We start from the raw sequence: 26131 nt of genomic DNA on the forward strand, positions 1-26131 counted from the left end.
AGCAGCAGTTGGGTTTCCACGGTGATTAACTCCTAGAGCTCGAAGTGTCTTCTTTCCTCTTGAATGGAGACAGGGGGTTGCAGCAGGAAAAACATGGGTGCAGGGAGAGAAAACCAAGTCCCGGTCCCAATCTACCCCAGATGGAAGCTTAGTGTCCCTTAAGTCATCTCACCTTCCTCTGGGTCTGAGGAGGAACAAAGGATACCCTTGTTAGGTGCCTACTCTGTCCCAGGCATTATCTCATTTAATCCCCTTCCCAGCAAGCCTTCGAGGAAGAAGCTGTTATCGGCATTTTACAGATGAGGAAACAGAAGCACAGAGAGGTGGAGTAACTTGCACAGGAACACACAGCTTGTTAAGAGCTCCTGAGCCGTGCTCTTAACCACAGCACTATATAGCACTCCAGGCCCCTCACTCTCGGAAGACTAGACACATTCCATCTGGAGACTTCGTGCCCATCCCAGAAAAGGAAGGGTGGACGAAGCAGAATCAGGGCACAAGGAGAGAACACTCCAGATCAAACACAGTGAAGCTGGCCTTTATTTTCTGATGCCTAGGCACCTTGGCCAATATGACACCTGGCACCTCAGGCAGGAAGCAACTCTAGGCTCAGGCAGCCTTCAGACACTCTCCCCATACCCCCCCTCACCCCCTGCTGCTCCTAGGGTGTGGGGTGGGGGCACCTGAAGGAAGAGGGACCAACCTGGAAATACTGGGGAGCACTTTGCCCAATACCCTCCCCCAGCTGCTTAACATCTCACTTATATTATCTCAGATTTGTAGACTCCCACACTCGGACCCCTAGCTGGGGTGACCATGGGAAGCTGTAAGGATTAGGGTCGGGAGCTCAGGGTTCAAATCCCCACCCCTGCCTCTTAGCTGAGTCTCCTTAGAAGAATAACATCCCTTCTCTGAGCTTTACTTTTCTCACCTGTAAAAAATGACAGTGATAAGCCTCTGCCTTGAAGTGTTAATGTGAGAATTCAGAGACAGGCTGTGATAGCTCATGGCAAACTGAGGTATGGTCCCTGCTGGTTATGATTAGCAAGCCAAGGAAACCGGTTTGGAAGGGGTTAAGTGGAGACCCTGCCTCCCAGCCAGGAGCGAATCAGGGCTGCCAGGGGAGGGGCCCGGCTGCCACTAGGAGAGAGAACGGGACTGGCCAGATGTTGCCTGGAGAGGGAACGGAGGAGACACATCCGAAGAGCTTGGGCACCGTGGGGCAGGGTCTTGATGTAGGTTCCCGGCCTCTGCACCGAGACAGCTGCAAACCAGAGGGTGCAGAGCCAGCTTCCAAGGGTTGGAGGAGGAGGGGCCAAGCTGCCCGAGCTGGAGACAGCGGCAGGGTAGGAGAGGATCAGGATCAACAGCTCTGCTAGCGCTGCAGCCAAGGGGCACCAGCTGCATCCAGGCCTTGACCTCAGCTGACCCTGGTAGCCCACATGGGGCACTGGGTCTAATTTTAACTCAGCCACAGGGCCTGCAGCCCAGGAGTGCTTGTCAGCTGGCACAGGGGTGGCCAGGGCTGCTCTGGGACTGCTCAGGCTGGGGGAGGATTGGGGAGACCACCCCTGCTCCTTCCAGCCCTGTACCCTGGGCAAGCCACCTCTTGTGGGGACTCTGACAGGTCCCCCATGGCCTGGCAGATTGTATTCTCCATTAAGGGCCAGGTCAGGGGGTTCAGCCAAGAAGAGAGGACACAGCCTAGCAATCTAGACAGCAGTTGCATCAGCCTGAATAGTGCCCGGGGGCAGGGGCTCCTGCTGGGAGAGCGAAGGTTGGCTTGGTTGTCCAAAGGTCCGGGAAGCAGACTCCTGACCACGGGAAAGCAAGGCCAGAAAGCTGAGTTCTACCTGGCCTCCTTGTGCCTAGTTGGTGACTTACTATTTGACCTGAGGCAGGCAGCCTGCTCTTCATGAGCCTTGGTCTTCCCATCTGTACAATGAGGGCACTGAACTAGGGCGATTCCAGCTCCAGCGACCCACCTTCAGGCCCCTGCTCCTCCTGCTTCCCCAGCCCTGGCTGTGGGTGGCCATATGCAGTCATGGAGAAGGAAGTCCCTGTGGCTGGCACTGTTGACCTCCTGGCTTCTCGGCCTCCTGGGAATCTTTCCCCTTCTCCGCCTGGCAGTGCCCACCAGACCTCGGGCAGGGCGCCCCCAAGGCTGGCCCCACTGGCTGGATGCAGAGCTCCTGCAGAGTTTCTCCCATCCTGGGGAGCTGCCAGAAGATGCCCCTCAACCTCCTCAAGCCCTCCGTAGTGGCAGCTGTGACTGGGGAGCTTGCTTTGATGCCTCCAAGTGCAGGGGCGGTGGCCTCAAGGTGTTTGTGTACCCGGCTGCTGGACCCATTTCTGAGACGCAGCACAAGATCCTGGCTTCCATTGAGGGATCCCGCTACCACACATTCAACCCTACTGAGGCCTGCCTCCACCTCCTCAGCCTGGATGCCTCGGCTGGAGAGTGCAGCCTGCTGCCCCCGAAATGGGATGGAGGCAAGAACCATCTGGTCCTCCGGCTCCACCCGGCCTCCTGTTCTTGGACCTTCCAGCTGGGACAGGCCATGGTGGCTGAGGCCAGCCCCACAGTGGACAGCTTCCGGCCTGGCTTTGACGTGGCCCTCCCGCTTCTCCCTGAAGCCCACCCGTTTCGAGGTGGGACTCATGGACAGCTGCGGCAGTACAGCCCCCACCCCAGGGCGGCCCTGCTAGCCCTGGCAGAAGAGAGGGGTGGGTGGCGCACGGCAGGTACCAACTCCTCTGCCTGCCCCTGGGATGGGCGCTGTGAGCAGGACCATGGACCTGAGCAGTAAGTGGAACTTTCCCCTTGGGGCTGGATGAGAGGGGTCTGTAATGGGAGCGAGCACCGAGGTCAGGGTAGAGGGTCCCGAGGGCCGTGGGATTGAGATGGGAGAACCAGCTACAGCAGGAGGGAGTCAGGTTAGACAGCAGGGAACCCTACCACCTGGTCCAAGGCAGGTTTTGGAGTTCTCCCTTGGGGATCTTTAAAAACATAAAAACATGACTCACTCTTACTCTTTTTCTCTTATGCCAATCCCTCCTTCACTAATATTTTATTTAACATACACTTCCATAGTGTTGGCTCTGTGCTGAGCACTTTCATAAATAATGATTATAATAAGATAATACTCATTGCTGCATTAAGTGTTTGTGTACCTGTCACTGAAGCCCAGAGAGGTTAAGTAACTGTTTGAGGCCACCCAGCCAGAGAGAGCGCAGACAGTATTTTAACTCGGAACTGCCCGTCTCCAAAGCCTTCAGCACTAGAATCTGAGTTCTGAGGGAGAGTTTATTTACAATCAACCCTGTCAAATGCCATAGAGCCATGGTGATTAGTCACAGATGGGAGCTGCTCCTATGTCTAACTTTGGGGATTAACCTATCAAGGAAATAGCCTTTTGTTACAGCAAATATGAATTAGGTTAGACCTACAGAAGAACTTCCCGGCAGTGGGAGTCCTGAATACATATAAAGGGCACTGGCCTACGGGACATGGAGAGCTCATTTAGAAACTTCTCTCTACCTGGCCTAGTTGGGGTGACACACCTTAGGTGATAGAGCAATTAACCCCTAAGCACCCTAACCCCTCTGCACCCCCAGGAGGACAGCAGCCTCCAAAGGCTGGCTGGGCGGGAAGAATGAACATCTTCCTGAGGTTGTCCTGGGACCCTGAAGCAGAGGATTGTCTCTCCGTCTCCCAGGGCAGACCTGAGCTAGAACCTGTCACCCTGGTCTGTCTCCTTCCCTTGCTCCCTCCCCCAGGCACATCCCTGTTCTCTGCTGGCACAACATGGGCTATTCTGAGCTCTGCTTCCCTCCCAGGAATTCTTCCCGGGCCACGCTCTGTTTTTGCCTCTGCTTGGGGCTTTTGAGGCTTCTCTCAGCCAAAGGGCACTTGTGGGAATGAATCTCTCTACTTCCTCTGGGGAGTCCCGCAGCCAAGGGAAGTACGGAATTTCCCCACCAGCTCCCACAGCCTTTCGGCCAGGACCCACCCCTAGCAGGCATTCTTGGCAGTTACCCGAAAAGCCAGGATCCCCCGGGTACCTCAAGCTCAGAGCTCACCTTCGGGGACAAGGTTCTCCACTCACCGTGCCCCGTGTCACTTTTCTGACTTGGCACTGTGCTATTCTTGCACGGAAAGTTCTTCTTTCAGCAGACTTTAGTTACTGCTAAATGCAATAGGTTTTATTGGAGAATCTGAAAGTTACTGCAGCCTGAACCTCTTTGAGAAACTGAGAGTTAGGGAGCTGCGCATAGTTTACTGATTGGCTCCAAACCAGCCAGAACTGGCTGAGGTTTTCTAATCAGTGTGGCCCTCCCTCCAAGTAGCATTTTTGATAAGTTTATTTCCAAGGTGTGACGCCTGCAAGGCTCTATACTGTTGTCTGAACATCAAGAAGTTCTGCCTTTGGCTTCATCCCACCTGTAGGCAACAGGAGTTCTAATCTCTGGGGGTAGTGTGAGCCTCAGTTTCCCTGAAGTGCCAGGTAGCTGCCTGAGCGAGCCGGACAGTATAGGGACAGAGCGAGGGAGGGAGGCCTACACCCGCCAGGCCAGCAGCCCCTGGAAGGTGGCCTGTATAAACAACTGCTGGCCAGAGAAAGAGGCGATTCACTGTCCCTGCCACTGTCCCACATTCACTCAGATGGCAAGAGAGAGGGGGAGGGGAAGAAGTGAATATTTAGGGAAAGCTTACCCTGGACCAGGTGCTGTGCCACCTCACACAAGTCATGCCTAATCCTCCGACGTGCCCTTCGAAGGAGGTATTAGTGTTTTCAGTCCAGGGAATGGGAAACTGAGGCTCAGAGGGGTACAGGCAGCCCAGCCAGCCTAGGGCCTTTGGTGACAAGCGCCTTGATTCATCACAGCCTCCCTCATGTTTCTGATCAGGCGCTTGGCATTGGGTTTAAACCCTGCACTTCTGGCTCCAAAGCCCATGTTTTTCCACCTTTGTTGGGCAGTTCTGTTGCTTTGGAATAAGCCTCCGCCCATTGAAATTGTTACTTATTTTTATGAATAGGGGATTCATTCACATGGTACAAAATTCCAAAGGCACAAAAGGGCATACAGTAAAAACTCCCTTCCACCCCGTCCCTGGCCACCCTGTTTTCCTTCCTGGAGCCAAACGCTGCTGCTGGTTTAGGTCTGTGTGTACAAGCAACAGGAACCTCTGCTCTCCCATTTTTTAAGTTTGTTTATTTGCATAAGTTCAGTGCAGGTTTTAAAGTCCCCTGGCCCATCTCTACTGGGCATAGGGGGTGCAGTGCCTAGGACCCACGATGCTTTTAGGGGCCTGTGAAAGTGTTTTCATTTCTTTCCAAATCAGGAGAAAAAAAAATGACCTTTTAGGTAGAAAATATTTTCATATATAATATGAAAACGTTCATGTTTGTGTCAACATATCAAATATAATTTTCATCATTTTTTTTACGGCAGAGGGGTCACAAAGGCCACAGGAAGTGCCCAGGGCAGATGAAAGGCAGGTGGAGCCACATGAGCTCCAGCCTTGAGCCCTGAGGCCCTGATTCCGAGGCAAGAATCTTACATGGTCACGGAATCCTACGACTTCATTGAAAGTTGTCACGATGACCCTTCTATAACACACACACACACACACACACACACACACACACAGGTGCCCCTCCAGCCTCTGCTTGTTTATCTCTACTAATGGGGAACTCACCACCTTCCAAGGTCACCCACTGACTACTCACAACCAGCTCCATTACTAGAACTTGTACCAAGACTGACTTTTCAGATATGGGGTCTATTGGTCCTGGGTCTAGCCTCTATGGCATGCTGAGAATTCACTCATTTAGCACCCAGTGAGGGACCCGTTCTCTGCCAGGCGCTCTGCTAGGCCCTAGAGATGCTGTGAGGAGGGAGGCACAGCCCTGTCCTCAAGCAGTTTGGTCTTGTGGGACAGTCAGACGAGTCCCTGGTTATGATACACATTGTTAAGCACGGAGAGGCTGTGCAAGCTGCCTGCCTGGCTCCGGTACTTCAGAGCTATGTGACTTCTGCGGGCCTCAGTTTCCTCATCTGTAATATGTGACGTTAACAGCACATACCTTCTATCTCCTAGGGCTGCTGTGAGAATGAACCGTGGTAATGAAAGTCAAGCACTTAGAACAGTGCCTGGAACAAAGCAGGTGCTCGGTAAAGGTTAGCTTGGCTGTGGGAGCAGAGAGGAGGGAGCCATCGCTAGAGAGATCAGGACGGCTTGCTGGAGGAAGTGACATTTGAGCTTAGGCAGGGAGGGGTGCTCCAGGACAGGGCAGAAGGACATTCAAAGCGAGGGAAGAGCGGAGGCTAATGAGGGCTGAGGGGTAAAGTTCATTCAACAGGCTCTTCGTTTCTAGATTCTCGGAAACTTTAATCTTAGGCATTCTTAGTCCCATAAGGTGTTACTGGGGGTGGGGGCGTGCTATGGCTGGCTGGTGATGCCGCTTTTAATGAGGCAAAGGGGGTTCTGTTGTTTAACTTGCAGCCCCTTTCACGGAAAGCCTGGTGGACACCTAGCACTGGAGAAAGAAGGCAGCAGCCCTGGGTAGTTCAAATAACTCAGGGTCCTGAGTAGCACACCTTGGTTCTAGTTCCAGCTCTGCCCAACCCTTGCCGAGACCCTGAGCTCATCTTTGAGGCTGAGACTCAGTCTCCCCATCTCTTCAATGGGGGCTGGTCCAGAGACTGATTAAGGACTCCCAGGACTGCTTCTTGAAGGTTCGGACTCAGGACCAAATACGCTGCAGCTGAGGAGGGTCCTGGGACCCTCTGGGCCCTATTCATCAGTCCTATCTGAGCAGGCTGGTGAGCCCAGGCGTCCTGCTTGCCTGCTGCCCCTTCCCCCGCAGCGGCTAGGTAATGGCACTACTTCTCTGGGTGGGCAGTCCCAGGGAAGTGGATCCGAGGAGGCTGTGACCCCCGTCTTCCCCCCAGGCACACATAGCCTGAGTGTGGCCCTGGAGCTGGGGGAGGAGGTGGGGAGAACAGAGGAGGCCTGTCCTCTGGGTGCGGGGGCCTCTGGGCAACAGCTTCCTGTGTGGTTCCAGGCTGGGGGCCCAGCCCACCTCACAACAGAGGAGCCTTTCATGGGCCTGGGCTCTCAGGATGGGGGTGGGGGAGGCAGGGCATGGAGGCCACTCAGGTGAGGGCTGCCTGAGAGTCTGCGTGTGGCAGAGCTGTGGGAGGGCAAACATGGGCATGTCCAAGTCAGACCCACCCTTGGAAAATCAGGTCCCACTGCCGCCCATTGTGCAAATGAGGAAACCGAGGCCTAGAGAAGAGAAGGGAGGTTTCTAAGACCAGCAAGGGCAGAGGCAGAGCCAGAACCTGGGGCTCCTGCCTTGTGGGTGAGGGGTGAGTGTGAGGCTGGTGCTCGTGTAGGTGTATCAGTGTGTAGCTGTGCTTGTGCCCGAGTGTTTGTTAACACATGAGAACACAGTGGTGGGTTTGTACCTTGTGAATTTGGGAGAGCTGCCGTGGGGGCTGGGGGCTATCAAGTGGGCCAGGTGCTGGGACAGGCAGCGGTCTCAGGCCTCGTGGACGCTGGGCCCCTCCTGTGCCTCTGTAGGACCCACCCAGGGGCAACGCTGCCCAATGCCACTTTCTGCCTCATCCCGGGCCGCAGCCACCATCCTGATGCCTTGCGCTTCCTCCAAGCCCTGCAGGTACAACCCCAACTTGGGCATCCCCCGTCCCTGACCCCCCACACCTGAGGGTCCTCTGGGCCCCAGGCCAATGGGATGGAGCCATGAGCTACCCTTTACTCCTTTACTCTGGGACTTCGGTGTGCCAGTGGCCCCATTCATCCCACCCTCTGCAAAAAAACCCACACTCCCTCAAACACTGGTCTCTCCTCTTTGCTCCTTAGCCCCCAACAGCAGCAGCTGCTGCCTTGGAACTGGGAGGTGGGTGAGTGTGTGTAGGGCGGGACTGGGCTCCCCAGTGACACCCCCGCCCCCCAGGCTGGCTGCATCCCTGTACTTCTCAGCCCTGGCTGGGAGCTGCCCTTCTCCGAGGTTATCGATTGGACCAAGGCGGCCGTTGTAGCTGATGAGAGGCTCCCACTTCAGGTAGTTTGAGGGCCCTGCCTGTGGGGTGGGGACTGAGCCCAGGACATGGGAGGGACCCCAGCCACCAGGCCAGCCCCAGTTCTCATTCCTGCACCCCGTCCGTGTAGTATGTTGATGGCTTTGCTCCCCAGTCCCAAGCGTCCAGAACTGCACTGGGTCACATGGAAGCAGACTCCTGAGGGTTCTGAGAGCGTCTTTCAGCCTCAGTTTCTCCATTTGTATAATGGGAGAAGTTAGACTAGTTGATCTCCATGGGCCCAGCCGCATAGGTCCATGACCACCTAAATACCCAATGTAAGGGAAGCCCTGCCCCCCCGGCCCACACACATACAGAACCCCAAACTGGAGTGTGCCTCGATGAGGCTTTGGGTGGCAAAGGAAAAGACAGTGACTTTTCCATCTGAGGAAACCAATTTTGCCCGGCTCTGGGAGATGTGGGTGTGAGCCTTGAATCCCCTGAGAAGGGAGAATGGTGTCGGGAGCTAACACCAGCAGCTACCACGCACTGAACCTCTACTCTGTGCTGAGCGCTTAACGTGTGCCACCTAAGTTAATCCTTACAGCCACCCTATGCGGCAGGTACCATTACTGTCCCCACTTTCCACACGAGGGAACACTCAGAGAGGTTAAGTGGCATGTCCACAGTCACACAGTTACTAAATGGCATTTAAACTCAGCTCCCTGTGACCCTTGAACTCTCGATGCTATGTTATCTGGGACTTGGCTGAGGGTGGCTGCTGCTAATTCTGGAGAACCATGGGAGAGGGCTTCTGGTTCCCAGACCCCCAACCCCAGGCTGTCCCCACCCCAGGGTCAGTCAGGGCCTGACAAGGCCCCACGCCTTCTCCTCTTCTCCCTCTGCGGCCCAGGTCCTGGCTGCCCTCCAGGAGATGCCCCTGATGCGGGTCCTCACCATGCGCCAGCAGACACAGTTTCTGTGGGACACCTACTTCTCCTCAGTGGAGAAGATCATCCATACCACTCTCGAGGTAAGGGGGACTTGCCTGGTTGGGGCCCCGGCACTGGGCTCCTGCCTCACCCCTCTTGGGACAGCTCCTCTGCCTTGTTTGGGCTTCCCCCTTAAAGATGCCTCTAGGATGACTCTGAGGCTGGAGCTCTCGGATAAATTCCTTCCCCAACGTCGGCCTCAGTTTCCGCATCTGTAGAGGGATGGCTGTGGCAAATAGATTCCAAAGCATGTACCGACTCCAGCTGATGGGCACTGGCTGCCCTGGGGCTGCGCGGGAGAGGCTCTGGGGCTGGAAAGAATGCCTGGAGCTGTTGGTGAAGTCTGTGACGAGTGAGGAAGGACAGGGAGGCAGCCAGCTCCCCAGCATCTGCCAACTCTGGACACCATCACCGAGTGCATTCTACTCTGGATTTCTGCGTCTGAACCCTTCTGTCCCCAGGGGTTGGATGCCGCAGCTGCCACCCCAGTCCCACAGCCTGAAGGGGGAGGTGCGGCGCTAGCCCCATCCTCACTTCCTCAGACCCCATTCACTGCCACACTGGCCACTCCCTTTGCAGAGCCTGTTCTCATTTTACAGATTATTCAGGACCGGATCCTTGGAGTGTCTGCTCGCCCAGCACTGTTGTGGAATAGCCCCCCCGGGGCACTGCTGGCCCTGCCCACGTTTTCCACAAGTCCCTCGGACTTCCCCTTCTATTACCTACAGCAGGGTATGTTCTGGGCACAGGGCAACCTGAAGTCCCCTCATCATTTCTCCTGAAGTTCCTCCCAGTCTCAACCAGAGAGCCCCACCAAGGCCACACCCAAGTCCCCAACATCTCTCCTGACTCCCAGGGTCCCCAACTCTGGTCACTCCCCAGAGGATTCTGTCCCCTCCCACCCTAATAGCCTGTGTCTCATTCCTCTAGGCTCTCGCCCTGCAGGCAGATTCAGCGCCCTGATCTGGGTGGGGGACCCAGGCCAGCCTCCACTGAAGCTCATCCAGGCAGTGGCAGGCTCCCAGCACTGTGCCCAGGTCTGTCCCCTTGCCAGCTGGGATCCAGGGTGGGGGCAAAAGACAGGGAAGGGCCCTTGAAGACACCTGGACCCCAAAGATAACCACCCACTTGGGGGAGAGGAGGCACGGGGAAGACTTTCAATTGCCCTTGCTACCTTCTTCTTTAAGTCCCAAGCTTCTTGTCCTTTTTCCCCACCCCCCTCTCTGCCTCCCCAGGGAAACTGATGACTCCATCTAAAAAGAGGTACCTTTTGGGAAGGCTGGAGGAATAAACATACCTGTGTTCACTCACTTAGTCACCCAGCTCACTTTCTGAGCACCAGGCCCCAGGCTTGATGGTGAGGATGCAAAGAAAAGACAGAAAAGGGCTATCCCCTGGGATTCAGATTCAGTCTAGCATTTCCTAGCACACAGGCTGCCAAATGTAACTTCCAGAGAAGCCAGACAGACTCTCGAGAATATTTGCAGAAGGGGGAAGCAGTGAGCTCAGCCAGGGCACAGATGGAGTGGCAACAAAGATGGGACATAACAGCTGGGCTGGGGATGATAATGGAGCAGGAGGAAGAGAATGAAAATCTTTGAGAGAGGGTGGCTATGGGACACCGGGTCAGGACCCAGGCTAGGGGCTACCATCACTAGAACTCTCTTGAGTTCTAATGCCAAGGGTAGCTAGCTACCTTCGTGTCACTAGAATTCCTGCCTTCCAGAAGCCCAGAGGCAAGAACAGGACAGCGATGAAAGGACCTTGGCTCCACCTGTCTTCTCCCAAACTCACGCATGCAGCTGCTCACCCACGTTTCTTCCATCCTGAGAAAGAAGACGCCTGGGATCTTTGTGCCCCAGACTTCAGTAACACCCCCTTTCCTCCTAGATCTTGGTTCTCTGGAGCAATGACAAGCCACCCCCACCCAGGTGGCCTGAGACAGCAGTGCCCTTGATAGTCATCGAGGGGCACAGGAAGGTGAGGGATGGGGAGGGGCATGGAAGGGGTAGGCTCAGCCCTGGAAGGCTAGGACCTGGGGAGGGCATTTACTTGGGCCTGAGCCAAAGCTGGACTTCAGGTTGGACCTGAAGAAATCAGACAGGAGGTTTGCCTACAGGCCTAATAGAAATGATTCTCTTCCATCCCCAGCCCTTGTGAATTGTGCCTCCAGAGAACTGGGGTTTTATGAGACGAGGGAAGGCAGAGGGGGTACATGATGTTTCAGATGAGGGGTAGAGGAGAAACCTGGGATCCTGAGGAAACATAGACAAATGGGCCAGAGAGGAGTAACTTCTGCCGACCTGGGACGGTATGAGCCACCTCTTTGCCGTACGGTTCTGGGCAAGTCCCTTCATCTCCGAACCTGTTTCTTTCTTTCTTGTCCTCACTCAAGGACATTGCTTTTAGAGAGAGAGAGAAGAATGGGGGGAGAGAGAAACATCAATCAGTTCCCTTCTCATATGTACCCCACCTGGGGATCAAACTTGCAACCTGGGTATGTGCCCTGATTGGGAATCAAACCCACAACCTTTCAGTCTATAGGCTGATGCTCCAACCAACTGAGCCACACCAGCCAGGGCTGGACCTGTTTCTTTCCAATGAAGGATATTTGACAACCCCTTCCAGGGCTGAGGTGAGCATCCAATGAGACCAGGGAAGAATCCTGAGATGTCAGAACTGGAAGGGCCCCTAGTCACCAACTCCCCCATTTTACCAAAGGGGAAAGCCAAGTCCAGAGAGGTAAAATAAGTTCCTCAGGTCCAAGTTCAGGGCATGCTTCCGTTTTCACTGCCTTTTCTTTACAACATCCCTGCAGGACTCCTGCTCAACACATACGTAGATATTCACTGTGGGAGCCCGGGGAGCTTCCCACAGCTGAGTCACCTCTCCCCCACTGCAGGTCAGTGACCGCTTCCTCCCGTACAGTGCCATCAGCACCGATGCCATCCTCAGCCTCGATGCCCACAGCAGTCTTTCCACAAGTGAGGTGCGGACTGGGCCCAAGAAGGGTCCAGTGTGGGTGGGGACTGAACCACAGGGTCCTTGGATCCCCAGAGCTGGGAGGGCCAGGTGTCAAGAGACCCGGTCTCCTGCCTTTGAAACCACCCCAGCACACTACTCAGCCTCCTCCTTAGAAATCTGATAGCTTTCCACAGACTCTTTTGAAAACACTTTTTTGTCAGCTCCCAGCTGAAAATTTCCCCCTAAGCATCCTCTGGAAACTTTCATGCTCTTATCTTCTCTTCCCGAGTCCAGGCTGGCTTTGCGTCCATATCTCTGGATGTTCCTCCCTCGGACCTCACTTAAATGTCTCCCCAGGTGGACTTTGCCTTTGTGGTGTGGCAGAGCTTCCCAGAGCGGATGGTGGGCTTTCTGACGTGGAGCCACTTCTGGGATGAGGCCCAGGGCGGCTGGGGCTACACCGCTGAGAGGGTCAACGAGTTCTCCATGGTCCTCACCTCAGCCGCCTTCTACCACAGGTACAGGTGGTAGCCCTGGCACCAGGATCAGAGGGAGAGTGACCCCTTCTTTAAAGCAGGAGCAGGGTGGCATGGGAGCGAACACAGCCTAGAGCCCAGAGATCCAGGTTCAAGGCCCAGGCCTGCCATGTCCCAGCTGTGTGATGGGCAAGTCTCCTCACATCCCCTGAGTCCAGCTTCCTCATCTATAAAATGTATTCACCTCATAGGGTTGTATGATAATCAAATGATAAAAGGAATTTTAATAAGTTAAAAAGATAAATGTGTGTGTGATGAGCTGGGGACTGCACAAGCACCCCAGTCTTGGGGCAGGGACTGAATTCTGGAGGGACTCTTTAGAGAGGTTCCTTAAACATGTTTAAACCAAATATGGAAGCTCTTGCAGGGAATTCTCAGTACAGTGAAGAACACCCGTAATGTCTGCGGAGCGCCCAGGCTGTTCAGTAGGAGGGCTGTGTGAAGCAAGGCTCACCTGGAGCGGCACCAGCCTCGTTAGACCACATCCTTCCAGAAGCTGGTTTTGGGCTGCCGCATTTGATGGTCTTGGAACCAGCTGATCCCCTCTCAGTCTGGGTCTGAGTTAATTCCTCGGAGCCTGGGGTAGGGGTCCCAGGGAGCTATGAGGGAGGGGGCAGGGGCACACAATTGGCTGCAGGCAAGCCACGGAGCACAGAACAGTGGGGAGCAGTTAGTACTTACAGTGGGGGCTCTCTGAAGTGGCCAGGGCTCAGAGCGGGGAGCAGGGGTTTTGCAAAAGGCTTGGAGATTGGGGTCAAAGGGAGAATGTCAGGACTGGGGGAATGAGACCTGGGGAGGGGGTGAGCTCAGTTGCAGCCTCTCCCTGTCTTCCCCCCTCACCCAGGTATTATCACACCCTCTTCACCCACTCCCTGCCCAAGGCTCTCAGGAGCCTGGCAGATGACGCTCCCGCCTGTGTGGACGTCCTAATGAACTTCCTAGTAGCAACAGCCACCAAGCTGCCCCCTATCAAGGTGCCCTGTGGGAAGCGGCATCAGGAAGCCAGACCTCCACTGGTGAGGATGGAGGGGCACTGGGAGGAGTAGTAGGGGAGGGTTCCCTCTCACTGGCTAACCCGAATTCTTTCTGCTGCAAGGGGAGGGAGAAGGCTGGGTTCAGAAAGACGGAAAACCCTCCGACGTATTTGTCCTCCCCCTCTTAGATGTCTAGGGGCCCGGGGCCCGCCCCTGCGTTGCAGCCCGCAGACCGTGATTGCATCAACCAGATGGCGGCAGGGTTCGGCCACATGCCCCTGGTGTCCTCTCGCTTCCGCCTGGAGCCAGTGCTCTTCAAGGACCCGGTGTCCGTGCTGCGCAAGAAGTATCGCAGCCTGGAGAAGCCCTAAGTAGGACCCACAGAGACCCCTTCCTTACGCCCGTGGGCGCTGCACCGGCTTAGAGGAGGTGGCTCCGCTCAGATGTTCCCTCCCTAGAGACATCTAGGGACCCAATTAAGGCGCCCAGTTGGCCAACACGTCAGAGTTCGATTGGCCAATCATAGTCACAGCGCCCGGAGGGGGCGGGACGTCGCCTCACTCTTCAGCCCAGCAACAGGTGACGGTTCTTTGTATCGGTTCCTCTGCTAGAGCCAACCACTCTGCCCAGCTGACTTCTACTTGTCTTTCAAATCCTCGCCTCCCACAGGGACTTGTCTGACCCCCATCCCGTCTCCAGATCGGTTTGGTCTCTTCTGCGCTTTTATAGCCGGGTGTTTCCTGCAGTCCCGGCACTGTGCATACTGTCTTGTTGCGCATCCCATCAGGTTCCTGGACTGGCCTGGGAGCTTCAGAAAGGCAGGGTCGTGTTCTTCTCTAGCATGGCAGGTGCCCTAGGAATATTTGACGAAAAGATAATGGAAGAAACATCAACTGCGTGCCTGGCCCTGTGAGGACGGTGGCGGGAGTGTGGACAGGAGTGAGGAGTTGAAACTTCACCATCTTTGGGGTTTCCAGTCCGGTGGGAAGGCAGCTTAACCACAGACGCCTGGGTTGCCAGGCGCGATCTTCCTGTCCCAGCGATGGAGCAAAGAGGCACCGGGAAGCTAGTTTCGGCTTCCTTCCCGAACGAGCGGAGCAGAGCGGGGAGGGGAAGAAAGGGATGAGAAGGCAGGCGATCGACCCCTACCCCGCCGGGGATCCCCGGCTCAGGCTCGGCCGTCGCCCTGCGTTACCAGCCTGGACCACTAGAGGTCAGCGCCGCTCCGTGCTCCAGTCGGGGATCTAGGAGGCTCGGTGGTGCGTAGCCTGAGATCTGAAAACTCAGGGCGTCGGGGAATATCTGAAAGAACAGCCCCACTTTTTGGCCCATACACTTAGGACCAAACAGGGCCATTTCTAGGTGGGCTGGGTGGGAGCAGAAGCTGGAGCGCCTTTAGGTGAGAGTGGAATGTGGGAAGGGACGCTGGATTCTCCCGGGTTCATCCACCTGGAACTGGAATCATCACTTCCGAAATAAAGCTAACATCCTCGCTCCCCCAAACTCAGGCTATAAACTCCCCCTAGGCAGCTGCGCAGGGGAGGCACCTGGGAGGGGGACGCTTCTCGAGGGGTGAGGGTAGAGTGGGTCCAGCCCAGATTCAGGGTGTCAGGTGTTTTTCTGCTTTGATGGCCTCGCCGCTTTGGAAACTCCCGTGACTAGTTCGCTGGCCAGAACATGCTGTCCCCCGAGGCCTCTCCAAGGCTTCCCACCCCCATCCTCTAGCTTGACCTCTGCCCCCTGGATGACTCAGGTCCTCCTGGGGGCCAGTCATGCTCGGGGTGCTGAGAAAGCTCTCCCTTGGGAGGAGTGGGGCTGCTAGATTCTTGAGGTGGAGGGGAGACTGGGAGTTACAGAAGATGGGAGACCGCCTGGCCCAGGGTCAAGAACAGTTGAGGGTGGGTGAGGAAGCGCACAGCTGCAGTCCAGGCAGCCTTCCCAGGGCGCAGGGCTCTGAGTGCCAGGGGAAACAGGCACCTTTCCCCTCCCCGACCACAGCTGCGGCACCCAGAACGCTGAACTGCCTTGGCAAAGCCTGGCCCACAGGGAGGGCACTGCGAGGCCCAAGGACTCACACTGTAACAACATGTGGCCCAGAGCAGGTCCCCAGCCCCTGCTGTAGGGGAATGAGGGAGAAACTCCAGACCTGCCTCACGCTGGCTGTGTGACTCAAGGTTGCTCTCTGAGGTTTCTCATCTGTAATAATGGAGCACTGCAATGCCTGGAGAGGTGGGTAAAGGACGCAGCACAGAGCAAAGCTCAGGACCCAGGTTCCTGGGGCCTGCCATGGCTGAAGGGGTTTTGATTCTCTTGAGATTGGGGTGGAGGGCAGCACGGCCATCAGCAGTCCCCCGCACACACTTCCAAGCCAACACAAAATGACTTCCCACTAATTTTGAGGGGCTGAAGAACCCACTGACCTAGGTCACGGGCAACCCTGACGTCAGTGCTAGAAAGGCACAGAGACGACTCTTCACAGATGAGAAGAGAGAGGCTCAGAGGGGGAGGTGGGTAACCAAGCCCCCCTCCTCTTGCCACGGGTAATGCCAGAGTCCAGACAAACTCAGCACTGCCCCTGGGGAGGCTGGGAAGCCCACCTGGCTCCTCAACAAGGCAGCCTTAGGCTGCATCTTCCAGGATAAAGATAAAAGTAACCACTCTTCACTGACCAGGTGCTTAGCAGACTTTGGCTTCGGTCCTCACAACAACCCTGTGAGGGAGGTGTTGACATTCTGTGAGACTGGAGACAGGTTTCCCCCATTCGTTTTATAAACACAATCCAAAAATAAACAAACAAACAGCCCCGGCTGGTGTGGCTCAGCGGATTCAGTGCCAGCCTGTGAGCCGGAAGGTCGCTGGTTAGATTCCCAGTCAGGGCACAGGCCTGGGTTGTGGGCCAGGTCCCCAGTTGGGGGCATGCGAGAGCCAACCGGTTGATGTATCTCTCTCACATTGATGTTTCTCTTCCTCTCTTTCTCCCTCCCTCTCTAAAAATAAATTAATTAAGTATTTAAAAGAAAAAAACAAACACACACACTTAAGCCACCCCCTAATTCAGGAACCTTCACACACCCCAGGAAGCCAGCATCTCCTGGGCCCCTCCTTGTCCTCCATCCCCAAGTTCAGACTAGGTCAGGCCATCGGGGCAACAGCCGGCCCCATCAGATCCGATTTCAGGCTGAGCTCCCCAGGACACTGTCAGGCTGAGGAGTGACCCAGGAGCTGCCAGGTGCTTAGGGCAGGACACAAGATGACAGTTCTGCTCCCCCTCCCAACGGGGACCAGGGCATCTTTGCACTGGCACAGCCTGCTGGGCTGGAGGAATGAGCAAAGAGGAAACCGGCCAGGTCCTTACCTAGTCAGAAGCCTCCTCCCTCCAGGCAAGGGAAACATTTGGCTCACAGCTGAAGTGACCACCACACAGATGGGCTTCAGGTGCCCCCTGGCTCCCTATCTCAGGGGGACACGTAGGAGGGTGCAGGGTCACTATGTTACCAGCAGTGTTGGCAGTGAAATTAGACCTCAGCTCTTAAGTTGTACAAAGAAAGATTTCAGAGCCAAGAACTCATTGTAGGAGAAAGTTTATTTAGAAAATTACAGAGGTAGTAGAAGGGCCCTTGGAGCTTAGGAGAAAGGCAGAATAAGGCACCTGGGCATGGGGGAGAAGAAAGGGAAGGGAAAGGCGCAGGCACACTGGTTCTTCATCTTGAGGGTTTTTTTTTTTTTTTAATTTTTAAAATGTTTATTGATTTTAGAGAGAGAGGAAGGGAGAAAGAGAAACATCAGTGGGATCGAACGTAGCCTAGGTGCGTGCCCTGACTGGGAATCGAGCCCCCAGCCTTTTGGGGTATAGGACAATGCCCCAACCAACTGAGCCCCTGGGTCAGGCCATCTTGGGGGATTTAAAGACTGGGAGTTTAGGGGAGACCTTAGGGGAAGATCTCAATAGAATATTCACCAGCTTTATGCTGATGTACCAAAACGAGATTGATTCCCCTGACTTTATCCGTCCAGTCCATGCGTATGGTTGGCAAAAATGGCACTAATTGGATTTTTATTATCTATCTGCCCGAGTAGGGTGATTTAAGCTACATATTTACTCAGTGGTTGGGGAGAAGTGTAAACCATTTACTCTTAATCGTCCTTGGTTGGGGAAGATAGAATTTTGTGATTTCCTAGATGGCTGTAAATGGCCTGGCCATGTAACTGTGTCTGTTTCCCTATTCCACTTGTCCTGGCTCACTAGCCTGTCTCGCAACGCCCCAAACCCCGTGGCCTCCTTAAATCAGATCATTGTTAGAGGCAGAAGAGAGAGGGGGCTCTGTCCACAGGCTTCTTTACGGATTCATAAGGCAAAGGCAAGACAGATTGAAAAAGGGAAATGGGGCATGGAGGCAAGGGACGGTGAGGTCAGGCTCCCCTCCTGCACCTCCCACTGTGCCTCACCGCCTTTCCCTGATGGTGGTGGTAGGACAGCACTGGCTGAGGATTAGGCCCAAACCCAGGCCCAACGGAACTGACCCAGGAGCTGGAGTAATCGGGTTGTACTAGCTTTACACTGGCTGAATTCCCATCGTGGGGCTGGCGGTAGTCAGATGGGAGAGGCAGGGGAAGAGCCTTGTTCCTGCAGAGGGCCAGGCTCCTCCACACTGAACATGGAGCTGAGATCAGGAGAGGGATCTGGTTTGAACAGCCAAGGTAAACAGAGTCCTGGCTAGGCTTGAGGGACACTTGGCCCCGCCATTTGCAGGTCCTGTCCATGCTCCAGTTGGCACCTGGCTAGGCAGTCAGTCTGACGGACCCTGGCATGCCTGACAGTCCTTCATGTCCTCAGAGTAGTCCTCGATCTGGATGGTTATGGTGTGGAAGTGGAACTTCCCCTGTAGGCGGGTGCTGGCTGTCTTCAGCACCTCCTGGGCATCTGTGTTCTGAGCTGGAGGCCAAGAGGACACACCCAGGGAGACACCAGAAAAACATTTACTGACTCTGGGGCCTTAGGAACTATCAGGAGCCCAACTCTCATGCTCTACCCATAGCAGAACAGGACAGGTGACCTTAAACATCAGGAAGGCCCGGATTCCACTCCTGTACCAGGTAATCCCCCAGTTCCCATACCTGGCACAATCCTGAAAGCAAGCATCTGGAATCACCCAGACCCAACGGGGATGCCCAGGCCTCTGGCTGCCTCTCTCCCTCACCCCACCCTGAGGTGTCCCCGCCACTCACCGATGGCAATGTGGACAGACAGCACAGGCTGGGCGACAGTCAGTGCCCAGATATGCAGGCTGTGCAAGGCTTCCACCCCCTCCACCGACAGCAGCAGATCCCGAACAGCCGTGAAGTCCATGCCCTTGGGTGTCCCTGGGGACGGCAGGGTTGGGGCTGAGGGAAACTGCTCCCTTCCACCCATACTGGTTCCTGCTCCTCCAATGCCATCTCAGAAGAGCCCCTTGGCCAGATCTGCTGTCGCGTCTATCTCCCAAATGATCTCCGTCGTATCACCCTGTGGTATTTTCCTCGTAGCACTTAAAACTATCTGAAACCATCTTGTTAGTTAGTTTCTCGTCTGCCTCCCCCTCTGGAATGGAAACTCCATGAGAGCAGGACAGTCTGCTTTGTCTACCACCCTATGCTCCTCATTGCCTGGAACAGTGCCTAGCCCATAGTAGGTGCTCAATGAAGTGGGGCTGGCTTTGCGGGGTGGTGGTGGTTGTTTTCGGCAGTGGAAAAAAGGGAGCCTGGAGATGGCTGCACCTACATGGGGTGTCATCATCGTTTTTATGGGGGTCAGTCGCATTCTTGGAGAAAAAGTTCTGACCTGTAGCTGGACATTCCTGCTGACCTCAGACTAGGATTCAGATCGACCCCGCCCACACAGGCATGGCTGACGCAAGACCTGGAGCACAAAGCTGGATGAATAGTGCGGTAACTCGGCGACCATTTGTCGCTACCCAGCACCCCTCAAAGTCCAGCCATATTCTCCTGAGGTAGTGGCCTCAGAAAAGAAGGCCTGAACTGGTTTCCAGTTCAGCAGCCTCGGTCAGCACTGACTGCTTCTTTCTGAGCCTCAGCCTGCTCCCTGTGCAACAGGAAGCATAATCCTCACCCCTGTCTCTGCCTGAGGGAAGGCAAATTGAGACTGAGGAAGTGTATGGGGGAGGGCTAGGGTGCCAGGTGCTATAGACCCAACCCAGAAACCACCTGACTAGGCGAGGAGGACACATCTCAGCAGGGAAGAGGCACCCTTGGGTCTCATGGGAAGAGATGGCATGGTCCAGGGACATTTCCAGGAATGGCCACACCAGAGGGCCCAGCTCCATGCCAAGATCAGCCTAGGGCCCCAGGCTATGCCAGGCTCCAGGCCATGGCTCCCCACCAAAGTGCTGGGATCCACCCCTCACCCCTGAGACTTCATTAGAGCTGGAGAGCCAAGAGCAGAAAGGGAGCCCCATGCCTAGTCACCTTCCATTAGCACCAGGATCACGTCTCTCAGGATGGTCAAGGTTGTCCCCAGGACCAGGATGGAAAAGAGGAAGGTGCAGATGGGGTCTACGTACTTGTACTCTGGCTGCAGGAAATAGGGAAGGCAGAGCTGGGGTTCAGCACCTCAGCTTCCCTTCTCCCTTCCCTCCCAGCATGGTGTGGGGAAGAGGGGCTCTCTCTGTACGTGGGCATGAGCCTTACCCTGGCCCTGCCTCCCAGTGTATTCTGAGCCAGAAGGACAGGCATGACAGGCCACAGTGCAAGATAAGGCACAGTTCCTTCCCAGCCCTCCGTTGCAAGGGGCTGAGACATGGACAGGGCTAAGTGGAATCTTAGATACCATCTAGTCCCTCACCCCCATTTTACAGGTAGGTAAATTGAGACTCAGTTACAGGAAGAACTCACTGTACATCACACAGCTAGCAAGGGGCAGAGCCAGGCTTCAAACCCAATGGCCCACTGGGTCAGATATACCGCACTGCCTCTACGTGATGGGCAAGGCCCAGGCTTTGGCAGCACACAGTGCTGGGTTCGAATGTGGCCCCACAACTTACTAGCTGTGTGATGCGGTGCAAGTCACTGAACCTTTCTGGGCTTTAGAAAACACCACTACTTACTCTTCAGGGTTGTTGTGTGGATCAGAATTGAATAAATGTTCCTTCCCTCTCCTCACCATTTGCCAAGAGCTGGGATGGGGCTAGAATTAGGAAAGGGCCCTGTGCAGAGAGGAGCCCCCAGATGATCCACACCCTGCGTACCCCCCAGCCCACCTCCCTCTGTCCCCAGCTCTGACCTTGAAGTATAAAATATAGGCCGCCACCAGGATGCCCAAGCTCTGCAGCAAGTCTCCTACTACGTGGATAAAGGCGGCTCGGACACTGGGGTTCCCTTGCGGCTGGCTGGTGTCATGGCTCTGTCCGTGGTCGTGGCTGTGCCCATGGCCAGACTGGTGAAGAGCCAGCCCCATTCTACGGAAGCGGAGACAAAGCCAAGGGGCTCACTGAGGGCGCAGATAGAGGCTTCAAATCAGCCAGGAAGAGGTCACCCATTAGGGCCGGCCTCCCTGTGGGGCAAAAACCCCAAGCCCCCAGAATGCGTGATTCCTTTGCCTGCATGTGGAGCCTGACCCATGTGGCCTTGGTTCCAAGTGCTACAGGAGAAAGGGTTCAACTCCAATGCCAGGCCAAATCTGGGCACAAAGATGCCCCAGTGCTGAATCTCAGAGCAGGAGGGCACCATGGAGGTCATCAGTTCCCTTACCATGTCACGGAGGAGGAAGCTGAGTCTTAGGGAGGGAAGTGGCTTGCCCTAGGCCACTGAGCAATATGACAGATGCTCTACACACCCTGCCTCTCACTGAGACCAATTTCAGTCATATCAGCTTGAAAAACAACTTGGATTCTTCCCCTGGAGACATCTGCTCCTGCAAGAACTATACTGACCCCTCCCCACTTCAGGTATGAAGCCTCCCAGGTTATTCACCTACACGTATGGGTGGGGGGTGGGGGCAGAGTAGAGGGTGGAGTTGATGCTGCTGCAGATTTACAGTTCCCAACGGGCCTGGCCCAGGCCTAAGGCGGAACCCAGGGGCTCCAGGTGCCAGAGTTCAGACAGTTAGGGAAATTCTGTTCCTGTAGCCTGTACTGGAGCGTGGCCCGCCCTGTTTCCACCAGAAGGCAGTCCGGCGTGCACAGGAGAAACGGGAGGAGGGAGGACTCACATGATATTCACCACCACAGCGCAGCCCGCCGTTATCAGCATGGTCCTCCCCTCGATCTCATAGTCCCCAGAGATCAGCCGCTCCACTGCCAGGTACACCAGCACCCCCGTCATCACCCAGATGGACAGCACGGACAGCAGGGCTCCCAGGATCTCTGAGGAAGACCCGACCCCAACGCTCATCTTGCATGTGGCCCCCAGGCTGAGGAGACCCCCCTCCTGCCCCCGCCCCATACCAAGTCAGAGCCTGGGTCTAAGGGGTCTCTGCTGAAAGCATGGATGCACCTTAGCCCACCACTCACACATCTGACAATGTCAGAGCTAGAAGGAACTTAAGTAGGCATTCGAGTCAAGTCTTTTTGTTTAAATGTAATGAAAGTGGCTTTTTAAACTATTGTTCAGCTGGCAAACTAAGGCTTCTGAGGAGGGGAGTCTGGGCTATCTCCCACCAAGAGGAAACAGATAACACAGCCAGGAGATGAACTAAAGAGGGTTTAAAGTCTGTACCTTCCAGAAGGCTTTGCTGACCTTTCCAGCCCCGCAGAGCTGATCCACGGAGTTAATGTTAAAGTCATTTGTTCTTGAAGTTTGCCCACTTCATTTCATAGGAGGGTGAACCCTCCTTTCCCAGAGGACAGAAGCCAAGTTTGACATTATCTTTCCTACAAAAGTCACCTTCCTGGCCTCACTCAGGGGATCCACCCATTATGGCCACCTAAGAACCCATGTCTTGACCTGCCCCTCTTCCAGCCCCACCCCCACCCACACCAGGGCCCTCACCAGCTCGCTGCCAGCCGAAGTTCATGGTCTTGGTGGCTGGCCGGGAGGACACCCAGAGAGAGAAGAGGCTGATGAGCATGCTGGCAAAGTCAGTGAGTAGATGGGCTGCATCGGTCATGATCGCCAAGCTGTGTGCCAGGTACCCACCTGCAGGGGCAGTGATGAGGATGGTGGGTCCTCATCAGCTGCCCAAGGAACCAACTTCCCAGACTGTGTCGTGTAGCATGGAAACCATGGGCTCTGGAGGAAAACACTAGACTGGGGCCTCTCCACCCATTCGCTGTACGGCCACGGGCAAGTACTTTCTCTGTGCCTCAACTTCGACTATCTGTGTATTGGGACCAACATCTACTTAGAGGGTGAATGTGAAACATCAAGTTCAAATAGGGCCTGAAAAGCACTGGAGGCATTTAGCAAATGCTCTTTCCTTCTAGGCATTCAGGCCTTCCCTCACCTGCTAGTTGTGTGTGATCTTGGGTATATTATTTTAACCTAAATGTACCTCAGTTCCAACATCTGTAAAATCAGGACAAAGTTGTTTTGAGGATTACGTGCGATAGGTGTACGTAAAAGACTCAACAAAGTGTAGGGGATATAGTCAATAACGTAATAACTACGTACGGTGTCAGATGGGTACTAGACTTATCGGGGTGATCACTTCCCAAGATATAAATGTCTAATCACTATTTTGTACACCTGAAATATAATATTTGTATGTCAATGGTAATTGAAAAATAAAGGTTTTAAATTAAAAAAGTTTTTAAATGCATAGTGAATGTTCAATCTTGACCATGACCCTTGAACACCGGTTTGAACAGCACGGGACCACTCATGGGCAAATTCTTTTCAGTAAACACAATTAGCCCTTCATATCCTCGGGTTTCCCATCTGCTGATTCAATCAACCTCATGGAAACCAGCACTTCCACATTCACAGACACACTTTTCCACCCGGGGATTCCCAACCATGGTGGGTCGGTTGAACCCATGGATGAGAAGGGCTGGTGTAGCTAAGTCTGGGGGGAGTCAAAAGTTACATGTGGATTTTCAACTGTGCAGGTTAGCACCCCGCCCCCCTCACCCCCCCACATTGTTCAAGTGTCAGCTGTATTAAGATTGCTGGAATATTCAGGAGAAAAGCCTTTTGCATCATCTAGACTATCCATGTGCCAGTGTCATTTAATTAGCACAAAAGTCCTTACCAATGATTTCTCCAATCATGAACACCAGGCAGATGGCAGAGGCCACATAGAGCTGGCGACAGGCCTGCTCCTTCTTGGGGTCACTGCCAGGACCCTTCTGGGAATGACAGTAATGGTTGGTCTCCACTGCCAGCTCAATGGATGGCAGCTCTGAGTTAGGCGGGGACACAGAAATCCAGCCAGTGCCGTCCTGCCACGGAGGCCCCATGTAAGACCTGGCCAGACAGGGAGGGAAAGAGGAGACTCAGCTCTGAGGTGGGGACGAGGAGAGCTGACTCCAGTCCTATCTCTCCGCAGGGCCTTGGCGTCCCCACGTGTACAATTAGAATAGCTAAGGACACTCAAAGCTCGACAGTCCCTAAGGAGTGACCAGAAGCCCATGTTCGAGGTGGGTGCTGGGGGACTGACCAGGCTCCCGGACTCTAAGGGCCTTGGCAGGGGATGTTCACTCCTCCCCCATCCCTCCCAGGGCCTGAAGGAGGCAAAGACCTTGGGACCTGGCCAAGGGGCAGGACCGGTTCCTCGGAGCGCAGAAACGGATCAGAGGCCTGGCAGAAGGGCAAACCCCTATCTCGTGCACCTGGGGACAGAGGGCCTCCCTGGGCGAGGCTGCCCGGGGGCAAAGTTCCCGGCCGTAGGCGGGGCTCTAGGCTTCGCACTCCTGACCGGAGGACTGGGGTCAGGATCTGCGTTCAGCCTGGAGGGAGGAATGATCCCCGGTCCGCTCTGGATTTCCCTTCTCATTCACTTCACCCCACCCCTCCGGTGTGGTCCCAGTTCTAGCCGCCGCCCAAACCATCCCAGGAGAGCAAACGGTGCCGCTCGAATTCCCATTCCTCCCCAGGCTCTCGCCTTACCGGGCTCCGGGCCTGGCGTCCAACAGATGCTGCTTATCCGTGGCCTTCATGCGGCCCCGCGTGTCCCGCTCTGGGTCGGGAAGCCGCGCGTGGTTGCCCCGCGGAGTGAACCTTGGAAGCTGGGTGCCAGACGCTCGCGGCAAGGAAGCGTCTCACCTTCAGGGAAAGCCCTGCGTCCCTCTCCCGTCGCTCCTCGTGCGCCCCTCGAGCGCCAGCTTCGTCGTGCGGCTGCCGCTGCCCCTGCCCGGGCGGCGCTGGGGCTGCGGTGGGACAGTCCCGCTGTCGCGCTGCTCCAGCCTGGGCTCCTCGCGCCGAGCGCTTTATCCGGCTCTTGCCACCCCGTGCGAAGCGGCCTGCCAGGCGTCGTGTGCAAAAGCCCGCGGGGAAGGGGGAGGGAGTGGCCGGCTGCAAAGGATGCCCGGGAGCTGCTCCGGAGTATCCATCCCCTGTGCCCCTAGGGCCCCGGGAGCCCACCTGGCTGGCGACGAATGCCTCTCCTAAGTTAGGAGTGGGCGACGGCTGCGAGCGCTCTTCCCCGCGTGGGGCTGGCAGCGTCCCGCAGAGAAGTTCTCGGATCTTGGTTTGTAGGAATTCGCCTTGGATCCCCGGAGAGCAGGAATGTGGCTGGCTTCTCAGGCTACGGTTGTGACTTCCCGGGTGCTGGAGACTGAGAGTTTGGTAGGTTTCCACCCTCAGGGGGCAGTTGACTGCGATCCGCTCAGGCTAGGTAGGGGGTCCTGAAGGCCGGGGCGGGGGTGGGGCGGGCGGGTACCTCCCCCCTCAGGCTGGGGCGATGGCCCTCTTTCGGACTGGTGGGGACTGCCTCGCCCCTGCAGCAGCGCTGGTTCCCTGCCTGCGCGCTCCAATTAGAACCCGGGGTGGCCGGCTTTATCTCCGCGCGCTGCCACAGGCCGGCGTACTTCAGCGGCAGTCTCCATCTGCGCAGAGCTGACACCTTCACCACTATGCCTTCTCCCCTGACCCCGGCAGCTCACGGGCGTCCCCAGAGGTGCCATGCATGGTGTTCCGCCTCTCACTTTCTGGCCTCAAATTCCTTAAGTCTTCTATTGGAAGATACTTTAGAAAATAAAACTGTAAAGAAAAGCAAGTATGTGAGTGTTTAAAAAAAGGAAAAGAAACCATAGTAGCTCTCTCTAAGAGGAAGAAGTTATGAGGGGAAGGGGGTACATGGAGGGCTTCTGGGAGCTGGCAATGTTTTCTTGACCTGCATGGTAGGAACACGGGATTTCATTTTACAATAGTTTATTAAACTCCATAACTAGTTTTGTGCACTCGTGTGTCTGTAATGTATCACAATGTTTAAAGAAATTATTGAAAATGCTTCAGAACTTGAGAAAGGACTAGGAATGAGAGCAAACTCTGATTCCCTGAAATTCGAACTTAGGGACTGAGCTAAGTTAGCCTTGGAAAACCCCCCACATGTGAGCCAAGATGTGAGGGTTTCAAGTGTCCTCCCAGCGCGCCCTGGTGTGGCTCAGAGGGCTGGGCTCTGTCCTGCAAAGCGAATGGTCGCATGTTTGACTCCCAGTCAGGGCACGTGCCTGGGTTGCAA

The 26131-nt window shown here is 55.3% G+C and overlaps 2 protein-coding genes across 3 annotated transcripts; one reads left to right on the top strand and one right to left on the bottom strand.

The window, feature by feature from the left end:
* Window positions 1–1167: 1167 nt before the first annotated feature.
* On the top strand, window positions 1168–15012 carry EXTL1 (exostosin like glycosyltransferase 1). Of its 2 annotated transcripts, XM_024554408.3 has the most exons (11): window positions 1168–2806; window positions 7595–7691; window positions 7989–8096; window positions 8966–9085; window positions 9644–9776; window positions 9975–10081; window positions 10935–11024; window positions 11947–12033; window positions 12366–12526; window positions 13389–13560; window positions 13707–15012. In XM_024554408.3, exons 1-11 carry the CDS (start codon window positions 2037–2039, stop codon window positions 13887–13889), a joined length of 2028 nt encoding a protein of 675 aa, XP_024410176.2. In that variant the 5' UTR covers window positions 1168–2036; the 3' UTR covers window positions 13890–15012. The 2 variants fall into 2 exon arrangements, with proteins under 2 accessions (XP_024410176.2, XP_045046634.2); XM_045190699.2 differs by lacking the exon at window positions 13389–13560.
* Window positions 15013–17083: 2071 nt separating this feature from the next.
* Window positions 17084–25395, bottom strand: SLC30A2 (solute carrier family 30 member 2). The gene is made up of 8 exons (XM_024554742.4): window positions 24559–25395; window positions 23702–23916; window positions 22501–22647; window positions 21722–21875; window positions 20795–20969; window positions 19981–20086; window positions 18745–18879; window positions 17084–18451 (listed from the first exon to the last, which is right to left on the bottom strand). Exons 1-8 carry the CDS (start codon window positions 24606–24608, stop codon window positions 18306–18308), a joined length of 1128 nt encoding a protein of 375 aa, XP_024410510.2. The 5' UTR covers window positions 24609–25395; the 3' UTR covers window positions 17084–18305.
* Window positions 25396–26131: the final 736 nt, after the last annotated feature.

This window comes from Desmodus rotundus, chromosome 3, assembly GCF_022682495.2.
Source record: "Desmodus rotundus isolate HL8 chromosome 3, HLdesRot8A.1, whole genome shotgun sequence".
Taxonomy (NCBI): Eukaryota; Metazoa; Chordata; class Mammalia; order Chiroptera; family Phyllostomidae; genus Desmodus; species Desmodus rotundus.